This window comes from Phoca vitulina, unplaced genomic scaffold (genome assembly GCF_004348235.1).
Source record: "Phoca vitulina isolate PV1807 unplaced genomic scaffold, GSC_HSeal_1.0 scaffold21, whole genome shotgun sequence".
Classification (NCBI taxonomy): Eukaryota; Metazoa; Chordata; class Mammalia; order Carnivora; family Phocidae; genus Phoca; species Phoca vitulina.
In genome coordinates this window covers 30,340,167-30,367,527 of record NW_022589724.1, presented here as the reverse complement: position 1 = coordinate 30,367,527, position 27,361 = coordinate 30,340,167, and the positions used below count along the sequence as shown (strand labels likewise).

Below are 27,361 nucleotides of genomic sequence, written 5' to 3'. Positions count from 1 at the left end.
CCCCGCGCCCGGGACTGGGCTGGAGCCGCGCGTGCCGCTCGCAGGGAGCCAGACTGCGCGTCCCGAGCCGCGGCCGCAGCCGGAGCTAGTAGGGGGCTCCCGCCCCGGCACGCAGTCGCCTCCCGCGGGCCTCCGGGCCTCCCCAGCGCCAGCTTTGCCCGCCCGGCCCCAGCAGGCGCCGCAACCCGTGGCCTGGGCAGGAGCGGCCGCCGGTAACTGCGCCCTGCCCGGGACGGACGCCGGACTGCCCCGTCACGTGCGCCCAAGTCCTCGGCCGGCCGGGGCAGCGCCGTTCCCATGGTTCAAGGTAAGGGCCGAGCGGGGCTGAGCGGTCGCGGGGCACGGGGGCCGAGGACGCCAAGGACGCAGGCAGGGAAGCCCCGGCTCGGTGTCCACCTCGGCTGGAGCACCCACTGCCGCCTGCCCGGCAGCCTGGAGCCGGGTCCCTGCCCCACACAGCAGCCCGGCCACACCACTTGTCCCATCTTGATCTTCCCTGGAAGTGCGCCCCTGGGGAGGAGGCTGTGGACTGCGAACGGGGACCCAGGTGGGCAGCAAGGGCCTGAGGGAGGCGGGCGACCCACTGTGCCAAGGGACACCTGGGCTCTGTCTTGGCCTGGGCATGAAGGAAATCGGGGAGAGAAAGTTTCCGAGGGGAGCCTGGCCTCCATTCTCTCTGGTGCCAGGAGCTAAGACCTTTCATTTACTGAGGCTTGCCTTCTACCAGACACCTGCTGGGCACCTTACCTGCGAGTAATCATTCATTCAGTTCACCCAACACCCATGAGAAAGGGACATTGGTCCTATTTGACAGATGGGGAAACTGAGGCTCAGGGAAGTTTGATCACTTGTCAAAGTTCACACAGCCAGTAAGTGGTAGTAGACCTGACCTCAAACACCCCATTGTCTGTCATTGCCACTGGCCTCACCCTCACCTTTGTCTGAAACCTCAGCTTAAATGGGGGAGAGGAGTACCAGACTGGCATTTGAGGTGTCCTAGCGAGAAATAAAAAGACTCTCCAAACACCAAAGATCCAAGAGAGATTCCCTGTCCACCCTCCTGGTTCAGTCACTTCCTCCCACCCAGTGTCCAGCACTCCCAAAGCCAAGGACCACATGGACACTAATGGTCCTGCCAGGGTGCATCTCATGGCAGCCCCCATGACTCAGTGACAAAAATCTCAAAAGTCAAGTTCGCTGACCCTTCTCGAGGATCAGGGAGTGTCCCAGAGGTCTTAGCCCCCGCATGCCCTGTTTTCACATTCTTCGGGAAGCTGGAGCTCAGGAGAGCCAGAGGAGACAACCTGTCAGCCTTCCCCCAGCATTCCCCTCAGCTCATGCCAGGACAGGCTCTTGGGGGGGGGGGGGGGGGGGCATTTCCAGACGCCATGGGAACTTCCAACCCCAGAAAGTTCCCATCCATCCCCCTCTGCCAGTGGCACAGGATATAGCCTAGGTGACCAGAGTTCTTCTTCCCTAAGCAGGTGGCGCAAGCACTTCCTGGGCCCAGGGGAGGGGTTGACTTTAGTCCTTTGTGCGCTGACTGCAAGCTTCCTCAGGAGCTCAGGTGCTGGAACTTGTGACAAATTCATCTTGCTCCTGAGGCTGGGGCTCAGGCAATGTGGGGTTTTGTTCAATTTTTCATTTGGCAGTGGCCATTGGGCACCTGCATGACAGGGTGAAAAAAACAGGGTGATCCTTGTACCCTGGTTCTTCCTGACTTCTGATTTCCCTGCCACCTGAGTGTCCAGCGGGGCCCACTGGTCTGGATTCACTTGAAAGTCTGGGAATTGGCCTCCTGAACGGTTTGGGAGTCTGGGAAGGACCCACAGGCTCTCCCAGCCTCAGTGCCCAAGGGGTATGTGGGGATGGGTGCATGGGGAGCTCTGGGGAGCATCGGCTGGTCTTTCTGGAGCTCACTGGCCCTCTCTGCTGAGAGCCTGGCCTAAGAAGTGTCACAGCTTCTCAGCCTGGCCTCTGCAGGGGAGAGGGGAGGGCGTCCACCACAGAGCCTCTCCCAGCCTCCGAGGCTTCGAGCTCCCAGACATGCATTGCTTACACCAGCACAATCATCAAACATGAGTAAGGACACTCGGGGGGGAAGGGTGGGCACAGCTGGAGGATCCAAGACTGATCTGCCCAGTTCTGTCCACCTTTCTAGGTGACCTTGGACAAGTCACTCTCCCTCTCTAGACCTCAGTCTCTCAACTGTGAAATGATGGGGTGGCTCATGTTATGCCCCCGATGGGCCATTACCACTCTGTTCACCTAAGCCTCGAACTGAGCGGATAAGCCTGGGAGGAGCTGCAGTATTGAGGGAGGACAGAGGGGTTCTGAAATCTCCGGGCAAACCTGAGCCCAAGGCCCCCACTCAAATGATCACCCCAGGCTTGCATGTTTGGGGGCCGGCTCTAAATCGCTGACTGCTGGTGCTGGGTGAGCCAAATGGCCCGGCCGGCCTGGAGGCCACACAGCAGGGCCCCACTCCTGCAGGGAGGCCCCTGGGTCTGCTCTACAGAGTGGAGGCAGGGAGATCCAGTGAGGAATAATTACAGTGCTCAGGAGGGGTGAGGGAGCAGGCGGCGCTGTGGGAGAGTTATTACGTCTCTGTAAATTGCTTCTGACTCCGGGCAGGAGGCAAGGCACAGTGGCAACAGGGCCCCTGTCCTGTGCCCCCGGGAGCTCCCGGCCCCACCACTGTCTCCAAAGTAGCGAGTCTGTGTCTGTCCATCAGTAAGAGGCAGGTTGTGGATTCTGGGCTACCTCGGGCAAATCGCTCAGCCTCCTCGTGCGCAGAACTGAGGGTGCTTCTGGCTTCCCCGCCAGCACACGGTGGCCACTGAGAAACTGGGCCTGCCCGAGGCGCTGGACGCCCCGAGTCTCTTCCCACGGTCTGCTCCACGGAGGCCAGGGCGACTGGGGACTTCTCAGCCTTGCTTTGCTCTCCTCCTGGCCCTGGTTTTCCTTGCAGTGTCTCGATCCCTTTGGATTTGCTCCAAAGGGGATTTGACAAGCCCAGCCTCTTCAGCGTTTGCCAGCCCCTCTCCTTCCACCGCTGAGCGGAGAGGCTCCTGGGCGCGGGTGGGCTGGTTTCTCTTTTCAATGCTCTTTGTTCCCTTGGGAATGAGGTCCCTTCCCTAAACAGGCTCAAGCTGGGGAGCCCTCCCCCTGGGCTTGGCCCAGCCCCTTGCCCCGCTGGGGGCTGTCTAAGGATGGTAGGGGCTGCAGGAGGAATTCTAGGGGCACTGACCACCTTGTCCCAGGGGGAGGGTGGGCTGCAGCAAGAGCCCCAAACTCACACTGAGGTTGGTTTCCGAGTCTGATGTTGCTGCTTCCTGGCTGTGGGACGTGCTGGGCTGTGAAATGGGGACTGTGGCCCCTACTTCCTTGGGGGCCTTGCAGGATGAAACAAACGATCCTGGTGAGAGTCCTGGGGCCTCTGGAGTGGGGGAGCAAGGCGGGAGGTTAGATCAGGCAAGGCTTGTAAGCCCTGCTCCGGGGGTGGGTTTCTCCAGGGGTCCACAGAAACAATAGGCATCGTGAGCCTGGGAGGGACATGGCCAGATCCGGCCTCTAGAGAATGTTCTTGGGCTGCAACGTGAAAGATTGCTTGGAGAGAGTGAGGCTGGAGGCAGGAAGGCTCTGGAGGAGGTCACTGCCTCCAGTCAGAAGGGAAACCACGGAGGCCTGGACCAGGAGAGTAAGAAGTGGGCAGCAACCATCCAACCAAGGCGGGGGCACCGGGACACGCGTTGGGTGGTGGGAGGGGCCTGGGATGGAGCAAATAGCGGTCCTAGGGCACTCCTCTGCATGGGGCCGGGCCAGAGACCGGGGCGTGGCCGGACATGCAGGATGGGCCAGCGCACGCGGTGAGGACACAGCCCCAGGGGCCCCCAGGGGGACTTTCTGTTCCAGCAACATCAGCACAGTGTCAGAAGTGCCCATCACCGCCTGTGCTCAATGGTACTGCCTGTCCGCTGCGCGTGGTCCCCGCCCACCTTGGGCGCTTTTCATGGGAACGGGCCCTGGCCACGCCTGGCCAGTCACTATACCCCTGTGCTCAGCTTTCCCAGGTGGCAGAGGTGGGAGGAGGCTGGGCCAGTCGCGAGGCCCACGTGGAGGCCAGCCAGGCTCCCGGGGCTGCAGCCTCATCTGCCACATTCCCCCGCCACGAGGACAGGTTGGTAGAGTGGTCAAGTGTATGAGAGCATTGGGCAATGGGGCTGACCAGAGCCATGTTTCTGCCCAAGCTGTGTGTCCCTGGTGAAGTGACTTAGCCTCTCTGGGCCTTGGGTTCTTTGGTGATGATATTAACATCTACCTCATAGGATGCGCCGGATTACGACTCAGCTGGCTGACTGGGGAGGGCAGTCCAGGCATGCTGTGTGCCAGCAGAAGCCTCTTCCAGGCCTGGTCCACCCCCAGGGCAGCCCCCGTGGGTGCTTGTTTCCTGGCTCAGCCGCAGAGTGGCCTCAGGGCTGACCAGCCTCGGGGCCACCTGGCTCCCTGGCTACCGCCTGAGTCTGGGTTCTTCCCGACCAGATCCACAGTTTCTGCAAAGCAACAGCAATGGCAGAGGTGGCCCTTTGGGGCACTCCCAAGCTGGCCCCGGCCAGTGGGGCCCTCTGCTGGCCTGGGTCCTTGGAGAACAGTCCTCCCTCTTATTATTGTTGTTGTTTGTCGTCATTTGCTGTACTTAGTTGCGCATCCCATAGGAGCTTACACTTGGAGCCGCGCTACCCGGTGTGTCTGCAAAGCAGCATCGGCGTCCCCGGGAACTTGCTGGGAGCGCAGATTCTCAGACCCCCTCCAGACCTTCTGCTTTAACAGGCTCCCCGGGTAATTCCTGTGCTTAGTGAAGTTTGAGACACACTGTTCTAGAAAACATGCTGTTCACCAAAACGGAAAACCGACTCCACCTGCAGAAAGCTACGGCAGGTAACTGTCTCCTCCAAGCCACTTACGTTTTCAGCTGATCTGAATTACATTTTAATGCACTAAAGGGATTTTTAAATAAAATACATTGATGCTGGCTCTAAAAGAAAAATCAAACCCTCCATTTGTTTGTTTTTCACGAAGTAAAAGCCGCGGGCGTCCCCCCTGTGACCCACCCCCCCCAGCGCTCGGCACCTGCTAGTCGTTTGCATGCCGGCCACCCGGGCATCTTCTGGGGGCTTATCTGCGTGTGTTCCTGCCTTGCCCTTTTAGCAGCAGATCTGGATCCTCTCCCTGAGTCAGCACCCATCTTCTCATTCGTTCACCTGGCCCCACATTACTAAGCCGGGGTGTAAGTCATCCTGGGTTTTTGTTTGTGCTGGATAGTGTTATTGATTGGTTCACTGGTGTGATCCCAACAGGAAAGGATCTCGTGGCAGAAGGGGCCTGAGGGGGGCACCCACTTGTGAATAGAATGAGACAGCAGGGCACAGGGCAGCTCTCGATGGATTGTAACATGGGTGTGCGGCAGCAGGCATCCCAGATTCAGAGGAAGATACCCCATGGGCCAGACAGAGCAGTCAGGGAGGGCTTCCTGGAGGCGGAATTTGAACTAAGCCCTCAAGGAGGAGTATGGAGTGGGGAGGAGCAGGCGTGCTGGGGAGATGGGGTATTTCTGCCATCACTGGGATGCAGGACACCTGTCTGTTGACTTGGGCTGATAATCAGTGACTCACGGAAGACACCCTGACTTTCTCCAGCAATCCACTCCCCGTGAGGGTGGGGAGAACCGGTTGGCCACTTCCTGGTGGTCTCATCGGCTTTGAGCCTCAAATCTGTTGTGATTGAAGTTGGCTTTCCCGTGCATCACCCCCTTTCATCCTCTGGTCTCTCTGCCCGGCCTCGAAAGGGCTCCCCACCATCCCGGTGCTGATGGGGCTTTGCTACAGACAAGTGAGGGACCCGCAGCAGAGCCCCCACCCCTGCCCCATGGCCCTGCCTCAACTCCAGAGCGCCAGCCGGCTTTGGCTTTGTGCTTCCTGCCCGTGCGTCCCCCTAGCGTTGGCTCGGGTTATTTTGCCAGACTGCTGGGAGCAGGAACAGGGGCTGCTCAGAGCACAGGAGTGTGTGTCCCAGGGTGTAGGAGGAGGCTGGGAAGCATCATTAGTGTGTCCCTGACACTTGGGGGGGCGCTTGCCTCGCAGTGTCTGAATGTCACATTTACTCCCTGTTTTCCCAATTCTCCCATTTGCTGTTGGCAAATGCACTTACTCATTACCTTCGGGAACCTTCCTAAAGCAAAGATGCTCATTTTTCAGATTCCAAGGCAAGCACCGAGTCCAGACGCCCTTTCTCTGCAGGGCATCCCCCCCCTCACTGCTCCCAGAGCCCAGCAGACCCCGCTGGCTTAGGGAAGGACCCACAGTTAGGGCCAGGACCCGCGTGTCTGTTGCTATCAGGGTCTCCCCTGGAAACATTGCAAAACCAGCAATGTCTTTGAGAGGGCTAACTCTAGGATATGATGATCCAATTTTGGTTTGAAGGGGGACAGTGAAAAAGTCTAATGTTTCGCAGAAAAACAGCAACTTCTTTGTAACATCGTCAAATTGCGAGCTTCTGGTATTTACCTGTGTTTAGAGTTTGTTTGGTTAAAACATTCATCATACAGAAGGCTCCTGGCTCAGTGCGAACCCATTTACAAAATTAAAAATATAGTCAACTTTAATTTTACCTTCACGGAACTTCCCACATGAGAGTTTCCTCTAATTACCGAACAGATTTCTATTTCAAAAAGAAAATTTTTGGTTTACGACGCAGCGTCTTACATAATCACTTTTGTGGTAGATTTTGATTACCACTGGCTGTCTTGTTTTTCCCTGCACACCCTCTTCTCTCTGGAATTACCCCACCGTTGAACACGAGACCCAGGGGCAAGAGGGAGGCCTGGGAGCAGGTGGGTAGGGTTCCGGCATGGCTGCAGAACCTGTGGGATGCTCGAAAAAGGCACAAGGGTTAGGACTCCACAGCTCAGCCCAACCCCCATCGCAGGCTCCTCCCAGCTGGCGAGCTGAGATGCACTGTTGAGTCACTCTGCACCCTGGTTTCCTGGTCTGTAGAAACAGGATGGTTGTATCCCTCTTGCAGGGTGGTGGTGAGGATTCTTCGTCACCCGGAGCATGACAGAGGGAGCCTGGTGCTAGATTCTGGGGTCTCTGAGCACGGTGGGTGGCAGGTCCTGTTGCATGACATCCATGGTGGATCTCAGGTTCCCCCTCGGCGTGTGCAGCTGGGGGTCGGTACCCTGCTTCCATCCCATCCCAGCTGAGGGCAGAGCCCAGACCCCCACTGCAGCCCAGAGGGCCCTGCATGCCACAGACCCTGCTAACCCCCCAGCCTCCTCACTGGCCTGTCTGCCCCACTGTGCTCCTGCATGTCGGCTCACTTCCCAGTCTGGAACATGCCCAGAACCTTCCTCCCTGGGGGTCCTCCTGCCTACTCCCCTCTCTTCCTGGACGATCTCTCCTGGCTCGTGAGGGTCTCAGCGTCCACGGTGTGCTTCAGGATTGCATCCCTGACCCCACGGCACCTCGCTGGAGGTCAGCCCCATGACACACACCCTCGGACCGCCTGTGACACTGGCTCTGTGCGTCTTCCCAACTGGTCTCCCTCTGCACATGGGCCGGGGAGCCTCTGGAGGATGGCACCTGTTGGTGCTGTTCACCCATGAGCCGAGCACCTGGCACGGTGCCTGGCACAGAGATAGGAGGACTTCGTAGATATTTGTCGGACGGCTGGAAGCTTTTGGGCTGTTCTGCGGCCCGACCTCGTCTGCCAGGGGCTGGAGCAGCTTCTGCCTGGCCTCTCCCTGGACCGAGACCCCCCCCCCCCACATTTAGAGCCACAAATGACATCTCTTTTCCCACCAGAAGCTTCCCTCCGAACACTCAGAACCTCCTTGGGGAGGAAGGAGCTCAGAGTGTTCCAGAAACGGAAGTAAGCCAGTGTGGCAAGAGCACGGCCAGCTGCGAAGCTGTTCGGGGGGTCAGCGGGGTCTGCTCGGGGCAGCGCCTGGCGTTTTCCAGCTGTAGGAATGTCATGGTGGTGGCAGGCCTGGGGCTGGCGGGTCTCCCTCGGGCAGGCCTCAGCTCCCGGCCAGGCCCCCGGGGTTAATGCTGCCATTCTTCATTGACAACAACTGCTGGTTCAAAAAAAAAAAAAAAAAAATCACTTAATCTGCAAGACGCACTCTTTCAACAACACGCCTACACTCACTGAAAAATGGCTGAGCCCAGTTTTCTTACAAAGGGAAGTTGATGTAAAACAAGTCACTTCAGGCAGGGTCTTTGCTGAAGCCCGGGCCACCAAAGACTGCTCGGGGGGGCAGAGTTGCCCCCAGAAGTTTCTAACGGAGCCACTGAATTAGCTGCAGCGGCAGAGCCTCGTGGAGGGGGCCGAGGCGGGTCTGTGGTCCGTGCCCGGGGCCCGCCTGGCGGGCAGTCGAACGCCGGGAACTGCGTCAGATGAACGAAGAAATTGGGGGTGGGGGTGCTGGGCAGAGGGTTGGCAGCTTCCCTTGGAGGCCTCTGCCCCCAGGACAGCGGGTGCGCGGGCAGGTGGGGCCTCCTGGGGGCCCTCGTGGCTTGTACTTGGAGAGGACTTGAGGTGACCTCCAGGGAAGAGCAAAAAGCCTGGAATGTGGCCAGAAGCCAGAGGTGATGCTGCCCTCCTCCCTTCCCTGAGGGTGTGTATCCAAACACTCAGGCTGACCGTCTTGGATGAACTGCGATTTCCAGAAGGAAATCTCCATCAGGGTTCACTGAGCAGGTGATTAAACCAGGTAATGTCCAAATCTAAGGGGAAAAGTGGGGGACTCTTAGATTCCAAGCATCATTATTCAGATGTACTGATTCTCTGAGCCGCGTGGCTCTCAGTTTCTGGGAGTCCATCATTCCACCACCTCGCCTGACCTCTCCTCCCAGGCTCCAGTAGTCCTCTGGCTGTCCGCCGCCCTCTGGCTCCCCACCCCACATGAGACCCTGCCTGGAGCCCCAGCGCAGAAGGGGGGGGCCTGCCTTAAATGATCTGCACTGACCTCAGACAAAGGCAGGGATCCAGGGATCTCCCTGGTAGGTGCCAGGTCCCCTGGAGGGCATCTGAACTCCCAGGGCAATGCCCAGACAGGGCTGGTGCAGCCCCCAGTCTGCCCCCAGCTGCTGCTCCGTCCAGCCAGTCCCTCTGGGACCACCAGGTCGCTCGACTCACCTTTGCCTGGGCTCATCTGTTGTTCCACACACACACGCATATGCACACATGCCATATACACACACACACACACACACATGCATGTATTTATTCAGGGACAGCAGAGAATTGCAATTCAAGACAGGCAAGCGACGGCAAAGCCATAGGTAAGTCCCGAATTGCAATTCCATATATGTATATATATATTCTGAATAGACCTATTTTGCTAGTAAAATAACCGGCTCTCCTATTTTTAAGGTTAGCGGTATACGCCCACACGTGCACGCACACAGCCCCGGGATGACAGGTGGTACTGCCTGATTGCAGCAGGGCAAGGCTGGCCCCGGCCCCCATGGGCCCCGGGCTGTCCTGGCTGAGGCAGGGGTGCCAGGGCAGTCAGCGCGCGCGGGGTCGCCTGAGGTGGGGACACAGGAGGAAGCCTGGGAGTTGGACAGGTGCGGCCGCACTCCACCGACCCCCTCCCCTGGGTGACCCCACCTGTGAATAAGGATGAGGACTCCTGTCTTCCTAACTCACGGGGCTGCTCTTGGGGTAGATGCTGAAAATTCATCTTAAACAGCAGGGAGCTGTCCAGACACAGGTGGTGTTCTGAGTAGCTGCCGAATCCGTCCTGGGGAGCGTGGGGAGAGAGCTGACAGTTCCCGCTCGCTCCCTCCCTCGCTCCCTCCTTCCCTCCCTCCAGTCCAGCAGCCAGGTCCAAGTGCCCTGACCTGTTGGGTTAAGGAGAGCCCACCTCTTTCCCTCAGTTCATGCAGCTTACCACGGCGCCCATGGAAACTGCGGTAACCGTGTGAACCGCTAGAACGCATATGTGTGTGTTTGGTTTATTGTTTTCAAAAACCTTATGCGGATTTCTCTTCTGCTTTTACACTCCTGTGAGGATAGGGGAGGTGAATAAAGGCACAGGGTTGTCCTATAGAACATGCCTCGCACCTCCTACGCTCACTCTGCAGGGCCCGGGTCCAGGACGTTGGGGTCCCCCGTGGGAAGAGCCCCTGAAAGGGCCGCTGCTCCCTCCACCTGGGCTTCCCCCAAAACAAGCCAGATTCCCAGTCCCCGATGAACAGAGTCTTTCCCCCAAGACTCCCCAACCTGTGCTCGGGTTGGGCCACTGGAGACCCAGACCCAATGAGAAGATAAGAATCTTCCAGCAATAGATCCAGAGGGCGTGCCCTGGCCTGGAGCCAGACTGTGGTCCTGCCCTCCGGGACTTGGGAGTCAAGAAGAAGAGATGGTACTCATGCTACTCTTTATTTCATCTTAATTTCAGAAAGATCTTTGCTGGACAGAAGATTCTAGGTTGGGGTATTTTCCCTACTTTACACCTGCCCCCCACTGTCTCCTGGTGCCCACCGCTCTCACCGCAAAGTCCGCGCGTGGCTCTCCCACTTTGTAGCTCGTGGGCCTTTGTCTCTTCCTTCGATTTTCACGTCATTGCTGGTTCTAGACAATTTGCTCAGAACGGTTCCTCCGTGCTCTTGGTGTTTCTCGTGTGTGAAGTGTTTCGGATCTAAGTTTCAGCCAGTGTTTCTTCTCACTGGACCTCTGTCCGCGTGGGCCTCCCTGTGGGGGCGCCGGTCCCATGGGCGCTGGGCGCCCCCGCACCTCCCGAAGCCCTGCTCCCTCACTCAGGGTTTGTCTCTGTGCAGGTTCATTTTGGCGGTTTCTCCCCGCGTCTCCAAATCACTTCTTCCACGACATCTAATCTGACATTAATCCCATCCGGTGTATTTGTCATCGGAACTGGAGCCTTTTTTTCTTTATCTCTAGAAATTTGGTTTGGTTCTTTCTAACGTCGTCTGTGTTTCTACTTGACACGCCCAGTTTCTCCTCCCGTGTTCGGACCACGGCGGTGACAGTTGTCGGAACTACTTTAATGTCCTGGCCTCCTAAGCCTATCACCTGTGTCATTTCTGGGTTAGTTCCGAGGGATTGACTTTTCTCCTCATTATGGATTGTACTGTGGGCTTCCCCGCATGCCAGGTAACTTTCCACTGGATGCCAGACGTGGCAGATTTCACCGTATGCCTCTCTGCCAGCTTTGTTCTGGGATACGGCTGTTATTTGGAAACAGTTTGATTGTTTCAGCTCTAGCTTTTATGCTTTGTTGGGCAGGACCAGAGCAACACTCAGTCTGGCCCTTCTGGGTTATGAACCTCTCCTCTGAGAGCTGGGAGCAGGAACTGGACCTGTGTGAGCATTGAGTAGTGTTCTCTAGAATCCTTTACGGTGGTTCTCTCTCTGACCTCAGGTAGACTTGGTGCACATCCCAAGGTGAGGATGAATGATCTAGAAAGCATTTCGGGAAGGAAAGGGCACCAAACTGCAGCAGGCGGAAAGATGAGCACCAGAGCTCCCTGAAGGCTGTTCAGGAGCAGACAGGCCCTGCTGGACCGCCCACATCCCGCCCTGTGCCCTTTCCTTCTACTGCTCTTATGCACCAGCTCCCGGAGCCCACCTTGCTCTGCCTGCCTCTGGGCCTTTGCACTTGCTGTTTCAAAGGTGGGGGGACCCAGAGCAGAAACCAGGATGCCATAGGAACTTAATGAATATTTGCTGTTGAACTGTTGATAAACTATAAATGCCAAGGACATAGTATGGACAGTGAGTGCTGTTAGATCCCAGAAGCTCCTGGACCAGTGAGGGCCACGTGGTGAAGCATGCATCAGGGCCCAGCACCTCCTGGCCCCCCCGGGGAGGGGCGCCCCCAGTGCAGCCGAGGTCCCGGGGGGGCGCCCCTCACATGGCAGGCAGTACGGGACATCCACAGGTGTCTGCGGTCCCAACCAGAAGGCCTGGCTCCTGGGCCCGCCCCTGGGACCCTCACATATTTGGTCTGGGGCAGGGCTGGGCGATGGGCTGCCCAGGTGGTCCTGATGTGCAGCCTGGGGCCAGCCTGTCGCTCCCCCGGGGGCCTCGTTAAAGCACAGGTTCCCACTGTTCCTGAGCAGGGGGTCTGGGTGGGACCCGGATTCTGGTTTCACCAGCTGGGGATGTTCTGAGTGAAGAAGTCACAGGCCCAGAGCAGCCTCAGGAGCTGATTGTCTGCAGGGCGGCCAGGTTGGTGGCTGAGGAGGGCAGAGGGAGGCCCTGGGGGCAGAGAGGTGGGTTTTCTGTTCTACAAGAGCTGGGCTCTCTGTGATTGGGAGCCAGCCCCCGCCACAACCTGCCCCCCCCCACCTTGCCTCCTCCTGGAAGCCTGCCTGATCACTGCACCGACCCTCTGCCCTGAACTGCTCACGAGCACTCACCATCCCTGCGGGGACAGAGGGCCCAGTGCCCCCTGGCCCTTCCCCAGGCCCTGGGAGTGGGACCCAGCTGGCTGCCAGTGACTGACGAGGTGCTTGCCCAATCCCGTGAGATGCCAGAGGCAGCCAGCCTTTCTGAAAAAGCCCCCCATGTCCTCTCCCGGCCCCCGGTTCTGCCTCTCGCCGGCTGTGCACCCTTGGGCAGGTGACATCATCTCCATGACCCCCAGTTTTCTCATCTATGAACCCCAAGGATGATGATGAGGCTTGAATGGGGCCATGCGCGCATCCCCCCACAGCACCAGGAGTGCAGGCGTCAGCGCCCTCCAGGAGCGCTCTCGGAGCCGCGGGCCTTCCCCGGGGCACACAGCCAGAGCAAGGACCAGAGCAGATGTGCTCAGGGTCTCCTCAGTCTCCGCCTCCCGAAATTCATCTACGGCCCCAAAGTCTCCCCTCCGCTTTTACCTCCCCCGGCGTTCAGCTCCCAAGGGCACTGCCTTGGCTGGTGACTCACTCCACGGGCGTATATGGAGCTCTCGCGGTTTGCCAGGGCCCGTGCATCAGGGTGACGCCTCACTGAGCTCGCAGTCCAGGAGGCAGCTCACGATGCAGAAGATGGGCCAGGCCCACGGAAGAGGGTCATTAGGGTTTCATCAAACTCGAGGTGCCGAGCCGTAGGGATGGGCAAAGGCCTGGAGTCAGATCCTGGCTGTGCTTCCTCCTTGTGTCCAGACCCGGACGCACCGTGCTCTCTGTGCCTGTGTCCCTGTCTTCACATGGGGACGCTCAGGGGGCCTGGGCGGAGAGTGTCCATGAGGGTTAAGTGACATATCAAGAGTAGAGCCTTCAGCTCAGTGCTGGGACGTGGTGTGTGTTTAATGAACGGAAGCTCCGACCGCGCTCCGTCCTGTGCACCTCCAACCTCTGACCTGGGCCCAGGAGCAGCACTCAGTTCTCGGAAGAGGAAGCTGAAAACAGAAAAAGAAATTTAAGGCAAGCAGCAGAAAGGGTTTTGCAAACCCAGCTTCTACCCATTGTTGCTCTTAAGGGAGAGAAAAAGGCAGCCCGACTGCAGCTGAGCTGGTGCTCACCCTCCCGACCTACCCAGGAGACTCGGGGGGGCAGGCAGGTCCAGGAGGTGAGGGCCACAGTGGCGAGACACCACCCCTTCCTCCCCAAGCTCAGGGCCTGTTCAGTGGGGGCTCGCCAACTGGACCCAACCCCATTCCAATCCCCCCTATTTCGGAGCCCTCACTGTGTCCTTGTGCTGTGCTGACCCCTAGTGACAGAAGGGCATCGGAAACGTGGCAAACCGGGCTCTTGCCTTCATGGGGCTTGTAGTCGGACGGGGCAAGGAGGAGAATGCACCCTTGTCCCGTCCCTCCCACTTTTAGGCAAGCCTTGGGGTGCGGCCAGGAGGAGGGAAAAGACCAGACACCAGCTTTGCGGTGGCACACCAAAGTTCAACCCTGCTCCCCCACCCCAAACCACGTGACCCCCTGTGCACTTCTCTGGCTCTGTTTCCTTGTCTGTGAAATGGGGTGATGATAAATCTGCTCAGACTGTCCAGGGATTAAAGATGTTGGTGAAGGGTCTCATGCCCCGCCAGGCACAAAGGGCGCTCAGGACAGGATAATGTGCTTCTTACTAATGTGAGGTACTGGGGAGCCCCCCGGGGTGTGTGAGGGAGGCAGTGACTTGTGCAGACAGGTTGAGGAACCCCAGCAGGGCAACATGGGCAGGAGGGTTGGGGGGGAACCCCCGGGCAGCCTGTCTGCTGTGTTGGAGGCACTTGGGCATGAACTGTGAGCGTCTACAGACACACATACGTCCTTCAGACCACGGGAGGTCAGACAGGAGAGGTCTGGGGGCGGCTGGGGCCCCAGGGCCAGACATGGCTGAGCTAAACGTCAGACAATGGGGGCCTTGCCTCCTCTTCCCACCCCCTCACCCCCACCCCCACCTCGGGGCCCAAGGATCGGGTTCAGGGTCGCCGGCCAGTGCCCAGCCCTGGTTCTGCGGCACACGTCCAGGGTGACTCTGGGCAGGACTCCTTCTCTGGGGGCCCCGGCCACCTGTCTGACAGAGAGTGGACAGCAGCACACGCCACCAAGCCCGGTCCCCACAGAGCCGGGGAGCCAGCCTTACCTGGCCACACGCCTCCCTGCACACCGAGTGTCCGCTCCTCTGGACAAGCGGGACAGTGTGCTGAGGCGGGGCCTCTGGGACCGACTGCAACAGTGACAGCTCAGACTTGAGTTAATTTTGGAGCAGGCTCTGAGGGCAAGGAACAGCGTGGTAGCCTGCCTCATAAAGGGCCCCACAGGCCGGCCCTTCCACGGGCATGATTGGGTGCTGCCCGCTGCCCCCAGAGGACCAGGAGGACCTGGGTGGCTTTGGCGGGGCTCTGTGACAGAGGCCAGGAGGGCCTTCCCGAAGGTTCCTGAGGAAGGGGACAGCGACCGCCTGGGGACGGTGCCAGAGGGGGCAGGAAGGCCACCCAGTTGGGGGTGCCCTATTTCCCAGGCAGCGGGGAAGCTGAGCTCCCTGGCCAGTCCCGGTGGGGCCGGCAGAGCAGCTCCCTTCAGTTTCCCGGCCGTGGCCCAGGCGCCCCAGCCACCCAGGGCCTGGGGTCTGCGCTGAGTCCTCTCCGCACAGTGCATGGTTTCCCCTTTGCCGCCTCAGCCACATCCACAGTGGGCCCAGAAGGGACACAAAGACCAGAGGTCCCTGCTTGCTCGGTGGGTTGCTTCATTTTTCCAGCCTCAGTTTACCCCTGGACTGTGTGGGTGGGGTCATCTTGCAAAGAGATGCATCTGCTCCTTGCTTCCCACGTGGCCTGGGGAGAGCGGGTAGGGGGGCCACCCAGGGGGGAGTCGAGGGGAAAAAGAAGCTGGATGAACCATCCTGCTAGCCGCACGGCCGTTCTTATTAAGGCTCCTGGCTCTGCCCGGGTCCATCCTGGAAGTTCCCGTTGATTCTTCGAGAGCTCCCAGTCCCCCACACTCACTCATCACAGTTCCTCTGAGCATTGAGCACCTACTGTGCTCACTGGGCTGGGTAGCAGGAACAGAGCCGGGAACCCCAGGCAAGGCCTGCTCCCCCAGTGCTGACCCCAGCGGGGGGCTCTTCAGCGGGGGTCTGGGGAGAACTTCTGGAAGTCTGTGAACCCCAGAAATGGCCAGCGCCTTGTGCTCTTCCTGGCAGTCCCTGAAGGAGCCCATAGCATGCAGCAGGCCAGCCCAGGGCATCCTCGGCTTCCTGAACACCACCTCCCAGCTGCGCCTGGCAGCACCAGCCCCCCTTCCCCCCGCCCCGGGCATTCTTTGCCCTCCACCTGGTGGTGGGCACAGGCCTGGCTCACTGGGCCCCGCACCAGGTGGGCCTGCAGTTCGGGGAGCTTGGAGAGAACATCTCCAGGGACTGCTGGGAACCGCCCCTCCAGGCCCTGCGCCGCCAGCCTGGCCCAGCCCAGCCCAGCCAGGCTCTGGAGAATATCCTGAGACCAGCCACAGGGCTGCTGAGCACTTCCCTGTCTATTTATTACCAAACCCAGGAATCTGGGAGCCCGCGGAGCGTGAAATTAGGAACAAATGTGGAGGAGGTCTAGACAGGAACTCCGCGGCCACTCTCACTCGCGGACCACGGGGCCCCTGGGCTTCCAGGTAGCAGGAGCGCTTTTGTAACCAGACAGATGTGTTTGTGGAGGAAAAGGCGGGCTGGCTCTCCATAAGCCCTTGACGAGACAGCAGGTTGGGGAAAGGCCTGCAGGGGGGAGGCAGGACCCTCCGCCAGGCTCCCCTAGCCTCGGTTTCCCCATCTGGAAGCCAGTGGTGCCATCATCGCTTGGTTGGAAGGGCTGCTTGTTACACAAGCAGATTCCAAGGCCCCCTTGTAGACCCAGAGAGGCCTGGGCATCCGCGTGTGTGTCCCAGGCTCCCCCACGTTCTGGTGCCTGGCGGGTTTGGAAGTCGCTGGTCGAGAAGAGCCAGAGGCCCGGCCGGGGCGCAAGGATGCCGGGCTCGGCTTCTCCTTGGCTCCTAAAGGAGCACCAGGCCTCTCAGGTGAACACGGCGGACAGAAGCCTTCATGAGGCGTTGCTGTGTGCCCTGCGCCTCGCAAGGCCTGGGGCTGGGGCGGGGGGGATCGCGCAAGAGGAACAGAGGAAAACAGGAGTCTGAAACTCGGTGCGGGACGTGTGGTCCAGATGGCAGCCGCGCGGGGGTCTTCTGCCAGAGGAAGGTGGTTATGGGAGGGGGCTCCGTGGGGGGGGAGGCAGGTGGAGGCTGGTGTCTGGCTCTGCTGCCAGGTGTTTCCTGCTCCCTGCCCCCGACACCACCCCGTTTGGTCTTCCTGCTCGGAGACAACCCGAGCTCATAAAGCAGTGGGCCTGCCCGCCTGCCTGTCGGGGAGACTGGCTACCCGGCCCCCTCCCCACAGACCCTAGGGGTGGGGGTGGGGATGCACAGACGGGCCCCATCTCACAGCCTGTCCCTGTAAAAACCGAGGGTGGGGACAGGGAAGCAAAGCCGTTTATAAAGCTTTAAAACCATTTATGGTCCCAGGGGGCAGATTAACAATTCAGCACGATCCCCGCCAAACTGTCTTGGCTGGCAGGGCAGTGAAGACTTTAGGGAGAGCCCAGGAGGAACCTCCACCAGGCTGTCACTGCGTCTGCCAGCACCTCTCTGCCTCCCAACCTTTGCTTTGCTGTCCCTCCTCCCATGGCCATCCCCTTCCTCCGCCAGCCCAGCCAGTCCCTCCTTCCAGGGAGCATCCTGGGATCCCCCCAGGGCAGGCCACCTGTCTCCAGCCCTGCCCCCCAAAGCCCTCCGTTGGTCTCTTGGGCACTCAGCATAGCCATGCTCGGGACACAAGTGTCCAGGGGCCAATGGGCCAGCCCAGTTTCCTCCAGGCTCCCAGGGAAGCATGCACCCAGCGTGTCCGCAGCTCTCTGCTCGGCCCGCCCTGGGGGATGCCATCTTGATTTATGGCCTGGACCTGTGGCTGGCGCTGTTTTACCTCTGTGATCCTCAAACTCTTTCTTGCATCTCTATCAGCCCAGCCCTTGGTAGGCTGGGCTGGTTAAAGATACAAACCTAGATGTTTCACGTCCGGAGCTGCCGGAATGGGTGTCTAAACCCTGCCATACCCATATAACAGAATAAGGAAACTGAGGCCCAGGGAGAGGCCTCTGACCCAGGGTGACCAGCAAGTGTATGGCAGGACTTTCCTCACCTGCCCCCCATCTTGGGCAGGACGAGGGCCCCTCAGGCTCATCACCATGGTGTCCGGCCGGGCAGTCCCCAGGCACGGGAAGGAGGTCTGAAAGGCGACGGTCCAGCAAGGATGGCAGGTGTGAGAGTCGGAGAAGCAGGCTTCTGGCTGCTCTTCCCCCGTGAACTCACTGTGTGAGGTCATGGACGAGCCACACCCACTGCTCACGCTGGCCTCAGCCTCTCTGTCCATCCCAGCACTGGCATTTCTAGGATGGAGAAGTTCAAGAAGGCTTCCTGGAGGAAAATGCAGCATGCTCTGGGCCCTGATGGTAGTGTAGGCCCTGGGAGGGCAGAGGGCAGGGATCCTGGGGGTGGGCAGGGCCAAGGCAGAGGGCTGGCAGGAGGGTGGGGCCGAGGGAGGCCGTGTCCCTCGGAGGGTGTTTGGAGTTAACTGTGGACTGATGTCAGGCCGGGGCGCCAGCAGTGCTGCCAGCCGTGTGCGCGTCTGCTGGCCGGGCCTGGCCCCGGGACTGGCGCCCGCCGCGGGCGTTGCTGCCCCTCGGCATGCGTGTATCTGCAGAGCGAGGCTGAGACGCTCCAGCTGGACGCGGCCGGGGTGTCGGAGCCGTGGCTGCTGACAGCCCTGGGCGCCTGGCCTGCGCCGGCACCCTTCCCATCACGCCACCAGGCTGCCGGCCGTTGGAGGGGCCCTGAGAGCCGGGCCGAGCAAGGGGCCTCCTGGATCTCAGACGCGGGAGAGGGGCCCTGTGGCCACCACGGCCACCCTCCAACGTCCTCCCGGGCCTGCCAGAGGCGGTAGAGCCAGGGAGGGACACGTGTATTAACAAGAGCAATCTGAGCACAGGACGCCGGCCGGCCAGTGGGATCCTTGATGTCCTCGTCACCGCACCCAGGAGAGAACTGAGGCACTGAGCCAGCCCCATGCTTGCAACTAGCCGGAGGGAGAAGCAGGCTGGCTCTAGGGGGTCTGCTGGGTGCTGGGTGCTGGGGTCGCTGAACTGCCCAGCAGAGCTTAATCCCTGCATGACCTCTCTTGACTTCTTGTGAGCTGAGTAAGTTCCCTCACTGACAAAGTGGGAGCATAATTACCTTTTGGGGTATAAAGAGCAGAAACGCAGGCAAGGTGACACAGTCACAGAATGAGTCTCTCTGCGGATACAGGGAGGGACACGCACTTCCGCCAGTCAGGACCGCAGCTCGGCTCTCTCTGGGCACCGGCGTCCTTCCACTCTCCGCCCCACCCCCGCCCCAGGACCAGCTCCTCGGGCCGTCGCACACGTGGCTGGAAGCACCTGTGTCTCTGCCTTACGTCAGGTGACCAGCAGGGACTGGTCAGGGCTGGGTCCCAGGCCCATCTCTTAGGAGAGAGGGGAGGACTGGCTCAGCCTGGGGCACATGTCCACCCCGACCCCGGCAAGCGACGGCCAGAGGGCTGGCAGCCGGGATCCACACGCGCTGCTGAGGGCCAGGCTTGGAGAGGAGAGCAGGGGCCGGCCAATGCCCTGAAACCCAGAGGCTGCGGGGCTTTGCATGGTTGGGGGCAACAGGGGCTCAGCTCAGTCCCAAGATGTGATGATATGGCAGGTCTGACCTCCACCCTGACCCCAAAACTACTAGTGCTGGGACCTCTGTCAACCTTGGTTTGCTCATCTTCAAACGTGGGAACCACCACACCTGCGGGGTCTCCCAGGAGGGTCCCGCCTGACAAGCGCTGGGCAGGATGGGCAGGAGGCCGATGCCCTCTGGGCCTGGGAGGCCCTGGATTCCAGGTGGTGGGCCATGGGGCCTCTATGGCTTCAGGCTGCAACGGGGCCTATTTGCCAGAATGGTGTTCCCGGATCAGCCCACCCTGACGGGGTGCTGGGGTTTGGCTGGGTCACCAGAAATGGGCCTGCTCTTCTCTTAACCTGACTCCTCGTCTGCAAAGTCAGGGTCCCAGTGCTGGCTCTGCCCTCCCACGGCACCATGGACCCTAGGGAGGGCTGCCTGGGGTCCATTCCCCTGCCGCCTTATGGCCGCTTCAGGGTAAGGCTGAGGTGGGCTGTGGCATCCTGGGAGCCCCGCAGGAGGGCAGGGAGCAGGGGAGTCGGGCCAGCAGCTGTCGGCTGTGCTTGGTCTCACCTCAGCAAAAAGCGTGAAATGCATCTGGACAGCAGGCCTGGCCCCTGCCCAGCATCCCCCCGCCAGCCGCCTCGCCTGCACACCCAGCTCCCTGGATCTGGCCCCAGGTCGGCCTGCACCCTTGGCAGGGCCAGCAGGCCAGCTGGCCTCAGCCGCCCCGGGGGCCAAGGCGGGTGGGAGCTGCCCGGCAGGGTGCCCAGGAATGTGGGGGTCCCCGGGGCTCCTGTCTTGTCTGTGTGGCCTGCACTGTGTCTTCCTGACTCGGGCCCTGTCTGCACCTCTGTCTGAATTTGGAGCTGTCTGTGAGTCTGCGTCTCGTTGTCTCATCACTTTGGGTCTGTCCAGATCTGCCTTTCTGTCTGTCTGTCTGTCTGTCCAGAGTCTGGGTTCCCACCCCAGCCTTGCCACGGATGCCCAGTGTTGCCTGGAAAGACTCTCCGTGTCGGTACATGGTCGTGCTCCCCGCCATCTGTGGACGGGGTGCTGGCCTTCCTGCACAGCCCGGCCCCCGCCCCAGCTAGCTGCAGAGTCTGCAGGGAAACCCCTACACCTTCCACCTCACCTCACCCTCCTACACTGCTGCCCGAGTGCAGGGGCCCAGCCCCTCCCTCCCCACACACCAACTGCTCAGATCTTGAGTCTCCGAATGAAAATCCCATGTCAATTCTCACACATTCCTGGAAGGGGAAAAATGGGCCCAGATTCCAGCAAGTCTTTGGCAAGGTTTATCAAAAAACTTTAGAAACGTGCACACCATAAAGCTATTTGTTGCACATTCCTGTAATCTTCTAAAGTAGGAAATAATGCAAATGCTCACCCACAGAGCCCGGTTGAGGAAGCTCAGTTTCCCCACACTATGGGGCAGTAGGCTCTGCAGGGGTCCCTGGGGATGTTCAGTGTGACCAGGGCGCATATGGTCCATGCAGTGATAGATGGCCTGGGGAGACGGGGAAGGGGCAGAAAGTATATACAGAATGCCATTTTGGAGTAAGAGAAGAAAGGAACTATATATTCGCTTATATTTTTAGAAAGAAGCAATGGGAGGTAAACCTAGAACTAAGTAAAATTGTCCCCTCTGGGGCAGAGCAGGGGAGAGGTGGGAAGGGAGACCTCTCTGCACCTGGTTTTATGCTTTTGACTTTGGAACCAAATGTTTTCTACCATTTAAAGGCAAAACTAAATCAATTAAAAAAAAAAAAGTAAGAACTAATTGGAATAAATGAGTCTGAGTATCGAGTTAGTGGAGAAACCATCCTAAGAATTATTTCAAGTGACTTTGAGACAGTTTTTTTTTTACTATCCACCCCTTAGGGGGTAAGGACAAAAAAGAGGAACAAGTAAGTATCCTGTTCCATTCAGTGGATGTGTTAGTAAAAATATTGGTAATGCTATTTTTAAATTATTATATGTAATAGGGAAAAACAAATAAGGAATAAAGTCAATATAAACTCATGTTTTATTTTTCTTTTCCTAAAAAAAAAAAAAATTATTCCCTGGCTGTGGTGTCTGAAAAAGCATAGAACCAATGAAAACTCAGGAACAGCTAGCACCCTTAGTGCTCAGACTATGTTCTCTACCAACCGCTTCCCACTAAGAGACCCAGGCTGTCACAGAGGAACAGTGGGTCCCAAGGCCAAGATGAGCTGGGACATCTTGTGCCTGAAAGCCAAATATTATCAAGGATTAGTGGGGGGGTCCTATCAAAATGACACAGGAGTGAACGTGGAGAGGCCTCCAAACCCACAGTCCCAATGGGGTCATTTGAACACCAAGAAGTACATTAAATATATAAAAATCAGTGAGATCAAAGTGATACTAGGAAACCACCACACACCTCTTGGGGAGCCGACATATTCTGGAAATTGATAAGGAAGTGAGCATCCGGGCCTTTCCCCTGCAGACTGTATTTTAGGATAACCGTGTAGGTATTAGGGAAAGTTCTTTAGAGAAGAATCAGAGTTGAGAAATGCAGAAGAGATGATGGTGCTTGAAACGTCACTCTCTGCAGCCCCTAATGAAGTAATGGATCTAAGTAACAATCTCCAAAGGCTGCTAAATCGATTAGGTAGAGGGCCAATAAGGAACCTTCCACTGGAGGAACTGGGCTGACAGCAGCTGAACCCCACCGGTTATTCTCGACATGATGACGAGAGGGACAGTCTCAGTCCCTGGAAGCGAAGTGATAGGAAGCCAGTTTAGAGGACAAAACAGTGATAGAGGGATCACGTCCAGTGCCACTCAAGGAGACCCAGCCCCCTCTAGTACATGGAAAATTCTGTCAGAGAAATGACCCAGTTTCTTCGATAAACAACCTGGGGCAGGGAGTGGGCGAGGAGAGTGGAGGGAACTGAAATGTTCTAGAGTCAAAAGAGCCAAACGCAACTGGATGCTGATTTGAACAAACCAACTGTAAAAAGACATTTTGGAGCTGATGGAAGGAAGCTGAACACAGACTGGGTATTTTTTTTTTAAGTCTTCATCTGTCAGATTTTGCACTAAACTGATATGCTCTGGGATTTCCTTTCATATCCTCAATTCCGCCACACACCCCCCCCGCCCCGCCGCCCACGCCATGTCCCTGCAAAAGAGGGATGGCAAATGGGAACAGGGAATGCTGGAGCCAGCGACTCCTGGCTTGTGGGAGAGGCTTGCTAGCCATCCAGGAACTTTGCAAGCCAGTTGTCAGACCTTTGTAACTTGAACCAGGCCATAGTGAGAAGGGGCATCAGCGACTGCTCCAAGCAGGGCGCTTTGATTCTGGAACGGGTTTATCGGCGCCCGGGTGGGCGGACAGAACAGCTAACAAGACGGTAGCTAATGACGCACGTTCGTTCTGCTTTTGTTTCAGTGACTTGTGCCGTGATGTAGAGTTTACAAAGGGGCCTGTCCTTTGGCCTAGAAAGCCCACTTCTAAGAATTTTTCGCCAAAGAGGAACTGAAGTAGGCCATGGCTCGGATGACTCCAATCACTTAGCTACAAGAACGCTTACTGAAAAACATCCACTTTGAATATTTTTTTTTTAATGTAAACAACCTAAATATCAAAAAAGGATTGGTTGTCGGTTGTCAGTCGTTGAAAGGTGACAGAGTTCCGGAGAGCGGTTGTACAACAGTGTGGCGTATTTAACGCCCCTGAATGGTACACTTCACATGGTTACGATGGCAGACCAGGTTATATGTATTTTACCCCAGCTAAAAATTTTAAAGAAAACAGATCGGTTATGTCATACAATGGAATATGCCTAGAAATCATGTCGTGGAAGGAAATGTAATGATATGGAAAAATAAGGATGATCTTGTTAGGTTACAAAACCATATGTTCAGCATGACTGTGTTTGGGTGAATTTAAAAATGCGTGAGCTCGGGAGAGCCAGGCTGGAAGGGCGCCATTCCCTGAGAGCGTGCTACGCTGAGTGCTGAAGTGCGTGCTCACGGAATCTTCTCGGAGCCCCTGGAGCCAGGCTGGGGTGTGCCGCTAGCATCGGCCCCTCCAGATGTGGAAGCCAGGCCCCGGAGAGGGAGGGGCAGAGCCGGCCTGGGTCTCCTCCTGCCCCTGCCTCCTGCCTGCATGCCGGGGGGTGCTTGGTCTCCCCCTTTCAGCCAGTGTCCTCAACTTTCCAAGCTATAAGGGGTTGCTTTTGCAGCGAGGAAGCAATGATGCAGTGAAGCTGGTGGCGTGTGTTGCAGGCTGTTGATGGAGAAGGGGGCGGATGACAGCCGGGACAGTGGTCATCACCGGGGGCATCTTGGCGACTGTGATTCTCCTCTGCATCATCGCTGTTCTGTGCTACTGTCGGCTCCAGGTAGTCCCGGGGCGCTGGGGGGGTGCGAGGAGGGAGCCCCCCACCCCCGCGCTCACGAGGGCTGGGGACCAGGAAGAGGGGGAGGGTCAGGTCCTACAGAAGGCGCAAGCAGACAGCCCTGGCCTGGGTCCCAGCTGTGGGGGCTCAGGATGGTGGCCACCTGGCTCCCCTCACCCAGGGCTCCCCAGACTCCCTGCAAGGGGAAGCCACTGAGGCTCAGGGAGGGTAAGGCAGGAGAGCAGGGGTGGGTACCTGGGCCGTGCTACTCGCCCCACCCCGCCCCTGCGCTCTTCCTCCCCTGCCCATCCCGTAGGGCCCCCCACGTCTCCCTGAGGGGAGGGGAAGCCATAAGTGCAAGGCAATGCAGCACAGCCCGGCGCCCATCTTCGGGCTGCTTGACCCTTCTGTGCCTCAGTTTCCCTACCTGCAAAATGGCGATGATCCTCATGCCTGCCTCCCGCTGCGGTGGGGATGAAACCAGCCCGTTCCTCCCTGAGGCGCTCGGCAGGGGGCCTGGCCTGAGCGTGCTCCCATAGTGTGGCCACCGCGCGGGGGGTGTGGGCGGGAGCCGGGGGTCACCAGCCCTCTGCCTGCAGTATTATTGCTGCAAGAAGGACGAGTCGGAGGAGGACGAGGAGGAGCCTGACTTCGCCGTGCACTCGCACCTGCCCCCGCTGCCCTGCGGCCGCAACCTCGTGCTGACCAACGGGCCGGCGGTCTACCCGGCCGCCTCCACCTCCTTCAGCCAGAAGACCCCGCAGGCCCGCGCCCTCTGCCGCAGCTGCTCCCACTACGAGCCACCCGCCTTCTTCCTGCAGGAGCCCGAGGACGAGGGCGTGCGCAACGGCGGGGAGCGCGTGGCCTACCAGAGCATCGGCCAGGAGGACGCGGAGCTGCCGCCCGGGAGCTTTGGGGGGCTGCAGGCGCTCAACCCCAACCGCCTGTCGGCCATGCGGGAGGCCTTCTCCCGGAGCCGCAGCATCAGCACCGACGTCTGAGCGGCCCCGCCCGCCCGACGGGTCCCCAGACCATGGTGGGGTCCCCGGGCCGCGTCGGCCTGGCCCCGGGCCAGGACCAGGGCCCGGCCCAGCCCTCCTCGCCTCCCTGTCACCACGGGGGCCCGTGGGGGAGCTCCGCGGCTCACGGCACGGATAAGGCCCTGTGAGCACATGCGTGGCCGCCAGGGGTAGGGGCTGCGGGGCCTGGGGCTGGAAGGCAGGCAGGCGCAGGCGAGGGGTGGTTCCCGGGTGTCAGGCTGCAGGGCAAGGCAGGGCTCTGGGGGGGGACACCGGGCTCCTGACGGTGAGGCTGCCTTTCAGTGAAGCTGCCGTGGAGCGTGGCCCCCGGCCCGACCCTGGGAACGTGGCCATCCCTGGCTGCGAGACCTGGCCCCGTCCCCTCCCCTCCCTGGGCCTCCGCCTTCCCACCTGTTCAAGGAGGAGGGGTGACTGGTGATGCCCCTGGCCCGGTAGCAAGTGCAGACCAAGTATTCTGTCCTGGAAAGGGCGCCGCTGTCCCCCCCACGCCCCCCTCCCACACGCACCCCTGGCTTCCAGTGCCAGGCTGCTGAGACACTCTTTGGGCTGGCCTCACTGCAGATGCCCTAGATGAGTTTCAGGGGCGGCCGGGCCCTCGCCATTCACAGCCCCGCCTGGGTTTTTGGTGACAGAGGGACGAAGAGGCCACGTGCCAACCACCTGCTTCACGAGTGTCCACACCACAATACGCGCCCCCTTCTGAAGCTCTGCTGTGGTAGGCAGACAGAGCCAGGAACAGGACCAGAAAGACCCACTATCTCCCCGTGAGGCTTGGGACAGGCCCTCCTACCCACTGAGCCTCAGCCTCCGGGAGCCCTTCAAGCTCTGGTCCCCGGGAGAGACACCCCCCGAGCTCTCCCACCCAGCCCCTGTGTCTCAGGAGGATCTGGGAGCAAGGCCCATGATCCTGCTCTCGCTCCATGGAGGGCCTCAACTGAGCCCACTCCCCACCAAGCTCCCAGCAGGGCCAGGGTCTCCCTGGGAGCCCACCCTCCAGCTCCCTCCCTCCGGCTGGGGAAGTGATACCCAATGGCCACCCCATGGAAATGCCCCAAACCCAGGGCCCCGGGCATGGGGAACGCAGCTCCCCCACCCAGCCAGAGGCAACAAGCATTTCCTTCTCTGCAGCAGGGCCCCAGAGCCCCCGGCCCTCTTGGGGCCCACCGTGGAGCCCCCAGAGTAAGGTAGCCCCTGTCTGCCAGGGAAACACACCAAGCTCCTCAGCCAAGCCATCTTCCTAAAAGACAGATCTTTGAGGGTCCCTGAGCCACGGGCAACCTGAGCACCTGCCTCTTGCCGAAAGCCCCAAAGAGTGGAGTCATCTGGATGTGAGAAGAGTCGGGGGAAGACAACTATTTTTAGCTTTCTGGATTATTTCTCCTTCTTCCTTTGTCCTCCTGCCTCAGTTTGGACATGCTGTTGGAATCCATCCCCAACTTTCCTTGCAGCCGATCTCCTCTCCTTTGTGGAACCCCATGAGTTTGTTTTGTGCATTTGCTTGGGGGGTGGGCTGGGGTGGGGGGCGAGCCCCGGGAGGTGACACTTCTGCGGGCGGCTCTGTCCCGGGTTCCTCTTTCCTTCTCTGGTCTCTATTCTCTGTATAGATTCATAGATCCACTTGAAATGAGATAAGCACCCGTCCGTGTGAGCTCACGCAGCTGCACTGTGGGGACCTGTGGGGAGCTGGTGCTCCCTGAGGAAAGCGAAAGCCAATAAAGCTGATCTCCGGCACCACCGCCACGCCGCCGCCTTCGGTCAGCCTGGGACTCCGGGCCAGCCCAGACCCCTCCCCGGCACTGTCTGGGAGGGGGCAGCGTCCAGTCCCGTGCCGGGCGGAGTCGGCCTGTTCTCTCCCACCCAGGGGGTCAGGGTATTTCCCGGGATGGTCGTGTCTGTCTGCCAAGGCCGGGAGCCACTGGCCTAAACTCTGAGCTCCTGGAGAGCGGGGTGGCGGTGACGGGCTGAGTCACCTGGGACGGACGAGTGGTGGATGGTCTCTGGGCCTGTGCTAACATCAACACGGTGGGGAGATAGCGATGCCCGCTGCACGGGGCTCTTAGGAAGCCCATGACGGAGAGCCTGGCACACAGTAAGGGCACAGTGAGTGTTGTTGGAAAGCAGGATGGGGAGGAAGGCTGAGGAGAGGGGGAGGAGGGGGAGGAGGGGGTGACAACAAGGCACATCAGAGGGGTGCATCAGGGAGACCCAGACCCCTGGATTGCGGTGGCCCATCTCCCCTGGAACCGAGCTGGGGACCTCATGCAAGCCCACGGCCTCAGTGACCTTCAACATCCAACCCCATCGCAGCCCCATGCGGTGAACCCGGCTCTGGCCCCGGTTTGGGGAAGCGGCTGGCGGCACATCCCAGGGAAGCCACCTGCCCTCTTGCCACCTGTTGCCAAAGGAGACAATCCCTGTGGCCTCCTGGGCCCTGTGGCAGTCTCACTTCCAGAGGTGGGTGGACACCCAGGTCCTCCTTCCCTCCACTGAAGCCAGAGCAAGTTGCTTTCAGCGTCTTCCACACCCCCCCCACCCTTCCCCTGGAGACTTTGTGCTCGCTGCTTCCTCTTCTGCACGCCCTTCCCACCCCTTCATCCAGGAGAAGGACTCCTGCTGCTGGATCGGCCGAAATATCACCTCCCCCAGGAAGCCCTCCTGTGACCCTTCCCCTGCAAGTCCAGATCAAGTAGTCCTATGAGGCCCAGAAACAGTAA

General features: G+C 59.3%; 1 protein-coding gene across 2 annotated transcripts; it reads left to right on the top strand.

The window, feature by feature from the left end:
• FAM163B (family with sequence similarity 163 member B) lies at positions 1-26,383 on the top strand. 2 transcript variants are annotated; one of them, XM_032418820.1, is made up of 3 exons: positions 1-307; positions 23,495-23,610; positions 24,207-26,383. In XM_032418820.1, the coding sequence occupies exons 2-3, from the start codon at positions 23,518-23,520 to the stop codon at positions 24,606-24,608; spliced, it is 495 nt and encodes a 164-aa protein (XP_032274711.1). In that variant the 5' UTR covers positions 1-307; positions 23,495-23,517; the 3' UTR covers positions 24,609-26,383. The 2 variants fall into 2 exon arrangements, with proteins under 2 accessions (XP_032274711.1, XP_032274712.1); XM_032418821.1 differs by having other exon boundaries at positions 23,452-23,610.
• The last annotated feature ends 978 nt before the right edge of the window (positions 26,384-27,361 follow it).

What these genes read in the sequence shown, in the direction of transcription:
- FAM163B (XM_032418820.1), top strand. Translation starts at nt 23,518, where the DNA reads ATGACAGCCGGGACAGTGGTCATCACCGGGGGCATCTTGGCGACTGTG. An exon ending in TGTGCTACTGTCGGCTCCAG is followed by an intron (nt 23,611 to 24,206) that starts GTAGTCCCGGGG and finishes CTCTGCCTGCAG; the next exon opens with TATTATTGCTGCAAGAAGGA.